This window comes from Spinacia oleracea, chromosome 6 (assembly GCF_020520425.1).
Source record: "Spinacia oleracea cultivar Varoflay chromosome 6, BTI_SOV_V1, whole genome shotgun sequence".
Lineage (NCBI taxonomy): Eukaryota > Viridiplantae > Streptophyta > Magnoliopsida > Caryophyllales > Amaranthaceae > Spinacia > Spinacia oleracea.
Genome location: NC_079492.1, coordinates 145,179,276 through 145,191,602, shown reverse-complemented (window position 1 = coordinate 145,191,602; position 12,327 = coordinate 145,179,276). Strand labels below are relative to the sequence as shown.

Here is a 12,327-nt window from a genome sequence, read left to right as displayed (position 1 = left end):
AAGATAAAAGTTTATATGGCTTGGGAAACCTACGAAGCGTATGATATCTAGTTTGTACTTCCTCCGTTAATTTATATATACTCGCAACGTTTGTCACTTTCACGCATGCCAATGCACAATTTAAATCGTCAATATCTTAAATTCTATACAAGCAAAAATTATAAAAAAAAAATTGATATTTTGAAAATACATATTGAGACGAATCTAACAAGATCTCACATGACTATGTTTTATTTTACATATAAATCACCAACAATAGTCAAAGTAAAATATTTAAATAGTGTAAAAATATCAAACATTGAAAATATTTATGAACAGAAGAATTATCATAAATAGAGGCGTATGCCACGCATAATGACAAAATACAACACAATATTATATTTCCCCCTCAATATTGTTTTAACACTATGTCGACAAAAAAAAAAAAAAAAAAAAAAAAAACTACACTTAGGAAAAACAGAATAGTGAAAAACATTTTTCAATTTTAACTATATAAATAGTAAATGGGAAAACTTCGGAAAACAAAGTAGTACTAATAAACATGAAGGCAAAATTAGAACGTCAATTAATAATTTAATAGTGATCGCAAAGCACAAGGTTAGCTCTCTTGCACATAAACCTTCACGCCACCAAACCTTCCCCGTGAACTTGTATTTATAAACTCTATCCACGTTTCTAGAATATTCTCTAAGTATCCAACTCCAGAAATTCGTGAGGGAACTAGAATAGATAGAAGGTAGTACACTTTTCAAAATACTTAACCCAAACTATTTCAGGAATATACAATTGGACAAATATTACGTTTTCCGTACTGGGATCCTACTAGATATACACCTAGTATACAAAGCATCTTATATACCATGTTTTTCTATTGGTTGAATGACATATTTACTATCTTTCGTTCTCATTTTTTAGTGGATTTAATGATGTGTTAACAAATTAATGGTAGTGCATGTAGGTGTATATAGCCTTGTTGCCTCGCTTAAACAAACTAGTACACTGTTTCATTGCTTCACGCGAAAATGGTTCTTGATTTGGTCTATCCGTCTATGATACTGCAACTTCATTTGAGCTTATTCTCAATAGTATTCAACTAAGTGTACTACAGAGTAAATGTCGTACTTCACACAGTTTGGATTAGGAATGTTCGTGCATAGGTTTTATGGAAGATCAGCCCCGCATCCCCAGGTAGACGTGGATGGGGTAGGTTTGGCGGGTGATGATGCGAGGATGGGTTATAAATTGTACCCACGATGGGTAATAGGGCGAGTGTGGATTTTGTGTTGGACCTGCCCACACCGCTTTATACCTGCAACCCGACCCAAATATCTATTCCTACGTGAGTTAAAACGTTTAAAGAAGATCCAAAATTGAACAATTTCTTTAATATGTTTCGAATATTTTCTATTATATATGTTATTTTTAATTGTAAGATGTTTTTAAAGTTGATTTTTCAATTGTAAATATTATTAGGTGTTTGTTAAATAAAAAAAGTAGACGGATATTAACACAAATATAGGTGCGGAAGAGACAGACATGGTTAACCAGGGCCCAGGCTGGTGGGGGGGGGGGCGGAGAATTGGGGATAAACTTTTTTGAAACGGGTTGGAATTGGGGTTTAAACGGGTCTCCAGCCCGTTGAGGCGTTGACCAGATAAGCCCATGAGAGAAAACAGGCCTCCTCTCTTAAACCCTTCTCAGCCTTCAACCTTTCTCCGTTTACTCGGTTGCAGCATATCTCTTGTTCGCGGGGTTTTTCTCTATCCTCTCCTCGATCGAACTCTGGTACATAATCTCACTTGACTCTCTCCTTTCAATTGTGTTTCCTTTAATTTCTAGATTTGTTCTCTGCATTTTGTTCTTCATTGAAACCTGTTAATTTGTAGATTTTGGTGACTGATTTTGAGGTTTAGTGTTTTAGGGTTCATGAATGTCGTCTTTGATTTGTGTATTTGGTTTCACTGGTGGGAAATTTCGCACCTTTTGAGTGACGGATAGTTTTGGGCCTTTTCCATGTTTCTGAAACAATTTTGTCTGGGTTCCAATTGATTGATTTCAGATTCATTAAGATTGTCGTTCGTATGTTGTTTTCATATCCAATGAAAAGAATTGCGTGCCCTTGTTTTTGTTAATTATATTGCATTCTATTAGGATTTTAAGTTAGAAACCTATTCTGGAATCATTCGTAAATCCAATTTGATCCTCTGTTAGAATAGAAATCCAGGCATCCAGCCATAGAAAGACAATTGTTTGCGCCTCGATGATAAATATATTGGGTGTTAAAAGAATTATCTTTATGAAATTAGAAATAGTTGGATTTGTAGATATGAATGAAAATGTGAAAAGATTCACCAATGTCAAGCCATTTGATTAATAGCAGCCTTGTATGATTCTGGCAGGGCACAACACAGTGGCGGATCAGAAATTGTACAAAGTCGGGTCACATTTTAAAAAAATTGATGAAAATTAACTAAATTAAGTACTTTTTAATACGAATTAATGAAAAATTATGCAATTTTTTCGGCCAAGTGATCCGGCTTGTTATATATTGGCTCCGCCAATGGGCACAAGTTCGGGGAATGGGGTTGGTTAGAGCATTGGTGGGATTTTTAGGTTTAGTTCAGTAGTGAATTGGTGCCATTTGGATTCAAGTGTTATAAACAGCTGAATGCTGGCGAATAAGATAGCATTGCTGTTAAATTGTTGTATCTGATTATTGTCCATTTTGTGTGTACATCAGCACTGTCAAGATGTTTACTGCTTCGAGGAAGATTCAAAAAGAAAGGGGTGTTGACCCAACTGACCTTGAGGAGAATCTTGCTCAGGTAAATTCTGAAAATTGTAATGTCATCAACTGAGAATTAATTTGCAGAAAACCTATAAATGCGCCTTTTTTTCCCCTTGTGTAGGCAATATTTGACCTTGAGACCAACAACAAGGATATGGGAAATGAATTGAAGGATCTGTTTATTAACTCTGCTGCGTAAGTGATACATAGTTTTTTAGATTGATGCAATGCGAATTCTGTTTGCCTTGAGGTTTGATAAGGTTGTCTTTTACCTTTTATGCAGTCAAGTTGACATTTCGAACAACAAGAAGGCTATTGTTGTCCATGTTCCATACAGATTGAGAAAAGCTTTCCGCAAAATTCACATCCGGTTGGTCAGGGAGCTAGAGAAGAAGTTTAGTGGCAAGGTAAACCCAACTTGCCTTAGTTTTATCATTGTTTCTGTGGAAGTTTAGAATTAGTATAACTTCACCCACTCTGAAGAACACAACCCTTCCCTATCTCTATGCTAGTTAATATCATGATGTATTACGTGTTGTGAACAACACATCTGGCTCGGGTGCACTCGGGTGCTAGTTAATTTTTTACTGTTTTTTTTAGATTTTATTTTTTATGTAATGGTGGTGTTATATATGGTGGCAATTGGCAAATGCCTTAATTCTTAGTTCACTTTCATAGTTTGTGGAACTCCTTAGAATTGCCATTGAGATTGTTGCTTTTACAACTTGGTGGCGTTATATATGGTGGCAAATGTGATAATTCTTAGTTGTTTTACTTTTAGGGTTTGTGGAACTTTTTGGGACTTATCATTTGTTGATTTGGTTAGCCGACCCCAAATCATTTTGGGACTAAGGCTTTGTTGTTGTTGTTGTTGTTGTTGTTGTTGTATCATTTGTTGATTTGCCATTGTGATTGTTGTGCATTCACAACCTTTGTTGGTCGCTATCCTAGCTTGCAATTTTCAAGGTTCTTTGTTGCTTTGTAGTGCGCTTTCCTCAATGGTGGCGTTATATATGGTGGCAAATGTCGTAATTCTTAGTTCACTTTCATAGTTTGTGGAAATTCTTAGCATTGCCATTGAGATTGTTGCTTTTACAACTGGGTGGCGTTATATATGGTTGCAAATGTGAGTAATTCTTAGTTGTTTTACTTTTTGCTTGCAATTTTCAAGGTTCTTTGTTGTTTTGTAGTGCGCTTTCCTCAATCGGTTTCCTTTATCAAAGTTAGACTCTTAGTTTTACATAAACTGAATAGAATGATGAGAGTATTTTTAAAAAGTTTGTTACGGAGTAATTACTATCCTGCAATGTCTATAGGATGTTGTCTTCATTGCCACCAGAAGAATTGTGAGGCCCCCAAAGAAGGGTTCCGCAGCCAAGCGTCCCAGATCCCGTACCCTCACCTCAGTACACGAGAACATTCTTGAGGATCTTGTGCAGCCTGCTGAGATCGTTGGCAAACGTTGCAGATATCGTCTCGATGGCTCTAAGATCATGAAGGTAGTGTAATCCTTTCAATTTGATTGACTAAGTTTATCAATACTCCATCCGCCCCTTAATACTCGACCTGTTTTGACCAGACACGCTTCCCAATGCACAACTTTGACCACCAATTTCTTTAACTACATATTATAAAAACTTATAAAAATATTAATATTTTAAAAATATTTAAGATCATGAAGGTAGTATAATCCTTTCAATTTGATTGGCTCAGTTCATCAATATTTTTCGTTGTGTGTAGTGGCTCACATCTCTTCTTCTTTTCTTTGTGATGGATAGGTGTACTTGGATCCCAAAGCCAAGAATGAAACTGAATACAAGCTGGGGACATTCTCTGGTGTCTACAGGAAGCTTTGTGGAAAGGATGTAGTTTTTGAATACCCTGCCAATCTGCCATAGATGCTTAAGTTTCGATGTTCTACCTTATCACAATTATGAGAATTTCTTTTCTATCAAATATTTTAAGTTTTTTGGAGTGCTACTAATAGAAAATTGCAATTAAGCTAATTATCAAAAATTAAAAAATCAACCAAAATTCAATCTATAAAATTAATCCAAATATCATCAAAATTGAGATTTGGGTTTTCATTGCAACTGTGAACCTATAGATTTTTCTATGAAGAGCCTCACGACCTTTAAGAATACCCTCCTCCATAAAGGAGATTGATTATTATTAGGGATACAATCTAGAAAAACAGAGTTTTTTAGATAATTTTCATTAGTATTCTAACCCACAACTTATCCGATCTAATAAGGATAGTCCATCTCATCTTAGCCATAAAGCCAATGTTCCATTCTTTCAGTCTACGAATACCCAAACCTTCCATTTCCACAGATTTGGTTACCTTATCTCAAGAAATTCTAGAAATGCAACGCCTTCTATCCACCTTATTCCATAGAAATTTTCTACAACATTTCTCTAAAGCAAAAGTAATCGTAGAAGGAAGAATATTAATTTGCATGACGTAAAGGGGATAGAAATTCAAAATCAATTTAATTAAAGTACACCTTCCAGCCATATTTTGGCTTGCCATCCCCTTACCTTGTCCATAGTCTTATTAAGAAGATCCAAATAATTATTGATTTTTAATTTATTAGATCTTATATCAACTCCCAAGTACTGCCCAAAAAGACGTAGAAGTTTTAAAACTACAAGATATTGCAATTTCCTTCCTAATAGACTTGTTCATACTAACTTTAAGTCTTGAAAATTCACCAAACTTCTCAAGAGTGTTCATAATTCTACTCGTATTATTAACAGAACCAACACTAAACAATAACACATCATCTGCATAAAAAAAACATGAAAAATTTTAGAAATCGAAATTTTAATGTTTTTAGTAATCGAAATGGGCTTCCAATCACCATTCTCAACCTGATTTTCAATCATAGTAGATAATCTATCAGAGTATAAGATAAAAATATACGGAGATAAAGGATCACCTTGGCGAAAATATCTTGAGGGATAAATTTTACGGATATTTCATGAAATACCCTCGAGTTTTGGCGTAATTCACCAAACGCCCATCAAGTTTCGATAATACATAAAATACCCCTATTCCAAAACTTAATGCACCAAGTACCCTTATGACGTCATCAACCCTAATTAACCAACTTAATCCACCCATTAACCCATTCTCCCCAATTAATCTACTAAACTCCTAATTGACCCACTTTTCTGTTTTTTTCCTTCTCTCCCCCCTTTCTTCTACCAGTTATTCCATGGCTGCCAATTTCCTCAACCCCTCAACTTCTCTGAAACTCCATTTTTGTGTTTGAGAAGATTGAAAATGAAGAGAACAAGAGGAGAGAGAAAAAACGATTACAATTTTTTTCTCCCTCTTTTACGTTTTCTGGCAACAAATTAAATGAACACTTTTCATATTCTCTGTCTTCGAGCTTCCATGGCAACACCCAACATTTACCTCTCTTCTTTGAAAATTGAATTTGAATTCCCAAATTGAAGAACACAATTTCTGAAAATTGAAGAACAAACTCAAGAACAAGAGAAAAAGAATATGAAATTTGTGATTTAATTCCTAAAATTTAATAGTTAATCTACAAATTCGAATTCTAGTTACGTTGCTCTAATCTCCCTATTCGTCGTTGCTGATGTTCTCCATTTAATAGCTACTGTTGCTGCTCAATTGCTACTGCTACTGCTCGTTAATTGAACCCAACAAATATGGTATGCCAAAGAACGAAAAATAAGAAGAGAAAAACTAAAATTAAAAATCTGAAAAACAAAACACCATTTCTAATCTACGAATTCTTAAATTGGTGCTACAGTAATCTCACACCTATTGTTGTTGATATCAATATGCATCCTCATCTCCAAATCGAATTATTTCTCTTCCTTGATTCGTCGATTTAATTGAGTTTTTTTGTCTTTCAATGGGGTTCACAATGAGGGAAGGGGGAGGGGGAGGAAGGCGGCATTGGGAGCTGAGCTATGGTTAATGGGATGGTGGTGATGGTTGGTGGTGATTAGTTCAGCAAAGAGAGAGAAAATAAGGGGTCGAAAAAATGGTTGTGATGGTTGGCTGGTTGATGGGTTCTTTCTAGTCAGTTAATGGAAGAAGAAAGGGGAGAGAGAGAAGAAAAGAAATGGGTGGGTTATTGGGTTAATGAATGGGTTAACTAGGTTTTTAAATGGGTGGGTTGATTAGGAATGTTAATTAGGGATTATGTGGTTTAATTAGATGTTAAATGGTTTATTATGTGGTTGATGACGTCATTAAAGACATTTGGTGTATTTAGTATTGAAATAGGGGTATTTCGTGCATTATGTTTTGGAATAGGGGTATTTTATGTATTATCGAAACTTAATGGGCGTTTGATGAATTACGCCAAAACTCGAGGGTATTTCACGAAATATCCGTAAATTTTATCACAAACTTTCACCGTTCCAAAGAATTTCATGTGTTCTTGAAGTTTTTTTCTTTTTTCTCTAGTTATTACTCACTCGGTGTCGCAGGCTGTATGTAGATGTCACGTTATTAGTCCAATTTCAATTTACACTATCAACTCGACTATTAATTCTGAACGAAGTTATTAATTAATTTTATTACCCATGTTTAATTGGTTTTATTTGAAACAGGGGTGTATAAGTTAAGCGTAGATGCAGAGCAAGGGAAAGAAAGCGACGGTTTCTGGAAATGTTGACCCGACCACTCTCATCAAGAAGCTTAACAAGTCGGGTAAACATGCACAACTTTGGGGAAACAATAACAACCAGCAAAATCAGTTGAAAAACGCTGATAATGCCGGCAAAGGCGGTAATAATCCCAATCAATACATGAATCAGAACCAAAAGGGTAGCGGTGGCGGTGGTGGTGGTGGTGGAAGCGGAGGAGGTGGGCCGCCGCAACCAAGTCCGCAACAGTTGCAGCAAATGCAGGAACAACAAATGAAAGGGCTGGGGATGGGAGATCTGAAAATGGCGCCTCAATTTCAGGGGATGAAGATGCCGCCGATGAAAGATAACCACCAGCAACAGCCACCGCTTCCTCCTGGTGGCGGGAAGGCTTTGAAGTTTGTGCCGCCTCTTGAAGATGACTTGGATGATGACGAGTTTGACGATGATGAGTCACTTTACAGATGACGATGAATTTGAGGATGCGGGGAAGTTGAAGCCCATGAGTTTGGGTGGTGGTGGCGGTGACGGTGACGGTGACGGTAAATATGATGAATAGTGGTGGTGGTCCTGACGGTGGGATGATGAATCCTCAGTTGATGAATGCCATTGTTCAGGCAAATGGGGTAAAAAGGGGGGAGGTAATGGGAAGTAGTGAGTCACACAAACCAGATGTAAGCAAGAGAAGCAGAAAGGACACGTGTAAAAAGCAGAAGACATCGTGTCAGCACAATATGACTTCGATATTCGAGCCCTTCCTAAACGAAGGACAGAGCGTCAAGCAGCTTAGATAAACTGCTTTTCTTCTATATATATATATATATATATATATCCATTAGTAATTAGCAGTGCTTTGAAAAAAAAACAGGAAGATTGAAGTTATTGCTAGAATATTGCCATCAAATAAAAGAATAGAAGATAAAGTGTTGGGTGTTTGAAGATCAGATCAGATCAGATCGAGTAGTAATAATAATTGTTGGAAGTGAATTAAGTGAAGAAAGATGGGAACAGTGGGAAGGAATATCGCGGGACCATTGCTGTTTTTGAACTTGATTATGTATCTTATTGTTATTGGCTTTGCTAGTTGGTGTCTCAATAACTACATCAACTTCTCTACTCATCATCCTGGTTTGTTTTCTTTTTCTGTACTCTTAACCATTTTATTTTTCTCCATAATTACTTGTCACAATATTTTTTAGAAATAAAATTAGTTAAATCAATAATCGGTAGTTACATTAATAATTTTTGAGTAATTTATATTATTTATGTAAAATTTTATTTTATTTATAGTACTACTTGACTTATAACCTTATAACCTGTTAGAAATATTTTATGTTACAAAAACGAAATACACGTTATAGGAAGAAAAAAAAAACACTTGTTTAGGTAAAAGGAGGCGTTATATTTTTCTATTTTTTTTTTCCGGTTAACTTCATGGTTATGCGTTTTATCTAACTAAATTTATAGAAAAGATACATAATATAATTCTTAAATGAATAAAATTGAAGAAGAAAATCGTAAATATATAAGTTTGGGCCTTAAAGTTGTTTAACTCATAAGGTATGTAGTTGGAGTAAATGAGTAATAGATAAAATATGTTTCAAGTCATAAGTTATAGGGTGATGATAAAGGTCGCAAGTTGCGACAACATTTAGTTGTCGCAATCTTACGTGTCGCAGTTTAATTGGTACATATAGGCGACACGTAGGCTATGAGTCATAATAATATTTTTACTATATAAATTAAATATTTTATTTTTCAATTAAAATAATGACACATAAGCATGTCATGTCATCATGGTGACACGGCTTAAAGGTCATATGTTGCGACCTTTATCATTTTCATAAGTTATATTATTGGAGGAGTATTGGATAAAATTTTGCAATCTGAGAGGTAAGTATGGATTTGATTTAATGGTATATAGACGATCTTCTTTCTTGAATATCATTTCATTTGAAAGGTTGAAAAATCATTAGATTTTCTATGTGGCGTTTGACTATTGTTTTCCACTCTCATTTGGTTTGTTTTGGGATTCCATTTTTTTAATTGAATTATTGGGTGAAATGAAGGATTGGGAGGCAACGGGGCAACATCATTTTTCCTAATCGTTTCAATCTTGGCTGGAGTAATTGGGGTTGTCTCCAAGTTAGCAGGAGCTAACCACATTAGGGCATGGAGGAATGATAGTCTTGCTGCTGCTGGATCGTCGGCGCTCGTTGCGTGGGCCCTCACCGCACTTGCCATGGGGTAATTATCTAATCGGTTTACACTTTTTTTTTTTTTTTTCTTATTCACGAATCTCTTATGTTAGACTTATACTCCTCCCGTTCCTTAATACTCGACTTGTTTTGACCGGACATACTTATCAATGTACAATTTTGACCATCAATTTTTTTACCTAAATATTATAAAAAAAATTAAAAATATTAATATTTTGAAAATATATATTAAGATTAAGTCAATAATACATATTATTATATATTAACATTTATTTTCATGTACTAGAAATAAAATATGGTCAAAATGAATTATTTAAATAGTGCAAAAAGTCAAAATAGGTCGAGTATTAAGGGACGGAGGGAGTACATATGTATATTACTGAATTAAATTAGCGAATATGAATGTGCGTGAGTCTATCTTATTATAAGAAGATAGTTCATTTTCTTAGAATACGATAGGGGTGGGGTAATGAGTTATAACTAAAAAATTAATACGGAGTAATTTGGTAATGACTTATAACTTAAAAGAGTATATGAGTTACATCTAGGGATCAACACATAGAGAGAAAAATTAAAATTAAGAGAAAAATTAAAATTAAGAGAAAAATTAAAATTAAGAAAAAAATTAATATAATTGAAAGGGTCGTGACACGTCAAAAAATAAAGTTGATCACTTTATATAATATGACTCAAATAAGGGAAGTATATCATCTAATATAAGTTTTTCTACCTCTTCCCTTCCATGAGTATCACACTATTTTACATTTTACATTTTATACTATGTACGTGCACTAGACATGCATTTGATGAGATATTGTTAGATTTTAAGACATTTGATGAGATATTTTTAGATTTGTAAACGATATATATTTTATAGATGTCCACTCTTAATAACTTTTTGGCACAAATTAGAACTAGTGTTAAGTACGTGTTAAAAAGTCTAAACTCAAAAGTGTAGAGTCAACCATGATGTAATATTTAAGAAACATGAAAGTAATAGAATTATCACAATACAAAAACAATTTAAGATTCTCCCAATATACTCTAGTATACGGTTTTATTTTGTTCGACTTATTTTAATTTATTTTAAACAAAATAAGTTCACATAATATAAGTGCAGCAAAAATAAGTTCTTTTAGTCATTTTTCACAAAAATAAATTTATTTCCGACAAAATAAGTTTTTTTCGATAAAACTTTAGACAGTAGACATTGTGCAATGTGTACCCTTGTTAACAATACACTAATCTGGTTGCAGATTGGCTTGCAAAGAAATCAATATTGGAGGGTGGAGAGGATGGAGGCTAAGAGTACTAGAAGCATTTATCATTATCCTTACATTCTTCGAGTTGTTCTACGTCTTAGCCATTCACGCCGGTCTATTTAGTAGCCGGTATGGCCCCGGTTATCGAGAACATGATTACGGCATGGGAGTTTCGGGCACCACAGTGGATCCAAAGGGAACCACAACTAGGGTTTGAAATAATAACCTATGTAATAGCTATCCCTTGTAGTATCTATCCATAGATGGGAGTAGAAAAATATGCACTTATAACTTTATGATAATTTTCAGACTCTTAGGGTTTTTTCATATCCCTTTTGAACATATGAAGGTTATGATGTTTCCTGTATCTTGTGTCATTTTGTATTTCATGCGTCTATGCATGTGTTTGTTGTGCGTAGGGAGTTTGAAAGTTGTATCTTCGTACTTTCTAAGACGTTTTTATGTATGGATGTTTTTAATGTTTTAACTAATTTTCGTACATTCATATATTTGTGCATAAAACAATGGTACTATGTTCGAGTTTTGACTAAAAACAACACTTTGTATAATTGGATGTACTTAATTAAAAGATATATTTTGGCATGTCGTTGGATCACTTTTAGTTATTTCGTTTTAATATTTCTTCTCCTACTGTGTTTTCACTTATTTACATTTTTTTTTATTGTAATAACTTTTTAGGTATATTACAATAAATAATTCATTTACTTTTCCTCAAAAATAAAATAAAAAAGAATAAATAATTCATTTACTATTATTATTATTTACAAATAAATAATAGGAAAATTTGGAAACACTAATTTAATTTTTTGCCGATTTTCTTTTATGTCCACGTATGACATATTCTTTCCGTATTTAAATATGAAAAACGTGCACTTATCATTTTTGTAGTGGTGCAAATGAGTCGATCCGTTTAATAAACTACTCGGGCTTGTTTAAAGTACGTTCATGTTCGTTCATTTATTAAACGAGTTTGCTTAATAAAAGAGCTTGAACATGAACATAGGTATGCTCGTTAATTTAAATTCATGAACAATTCGTTTATTAATTTTTATGAACAACTCGTTCATTTATATTGATGAACAACTCGTTCATTTATGTTCGTGAACAAGCTCGTTTAGTTATGTTATGTATCATATCTCTTTAGATTATAAGCAGTCAGGGACGTAACAATAAAGTTATCTAGGAACTATGATGTCGCTTAAATAGTTGAGTTATTCTATAGGACATAATTTACTTTTTAATAATGTTATTCATGATTGTAAAATAATGTTCTTTAATCTTTATTATTAGATATGACTGTAACTTGTGAGATTTTCAAGTTGGTTAAACTCTAAAGCTTGTTTAAGAAAGCTCGTTCATGAAAAAAGCTTGTTTATAAACTCGACTCGATTAATAAATGAGC

The 12,327-nt window shown here is 33.9% G+C and overlaps 2 protein-coding genes across 2 annotated transcripts; both read left to right on the top strand.

Moving 5' to 3' along the window:
* Window positions 1–1,637: 1,637 nt before the first annotated feature.
* LOC110796346 (40S ribosomal protein S7-1) lies at window positions 1,638–4,794 on the top strand. The gene is made up of 6 exons (XM_022001414.2): window positions 1,638–1,785; window positions 2,741–2,825; window positions 2,910–2,983; window positions 3,072–3,195; window positions 4,105–4,287; window positions 4,567–4,794. Exons 2-6 carry the CDS (start codon window positions 2,751–2,753, stop codon window positions 4,684–4,686), a joined length of 576 nt encoding a protein of 191 aa, XP_021857106.2. The 5' UTR covers window positions 1,638–1,785; window positions 2,741–2,750; the 3' UTR covers window positions 4,687–4,794.
* Window positions 4,795–8,410: 3,616 nt separating this feature from the next.
* Window positions 8,411–11,403, top strand: LOC110794909 (membrane protein PM19L). Its single transcript, XM_021999880.2, has 3 exons — window positions 8,411–8,551; window positions 9,493–9,670; window positions 10,899–11,403. The coding sequence occupies exons 1-3, from the start codon at window positions 8,425–8,427 to the stop codon at window positions 11,119–11,121; spliced, it is 528 nt and encodes a 175-aa protein (XP_021855572.1). The 5' UTR covers window positions 8,411–8,424; the 3' UTR covers window positions 11,122–11,403.
* Window positions 11,404–12,327: the final 924 nt, after the last annotated feature.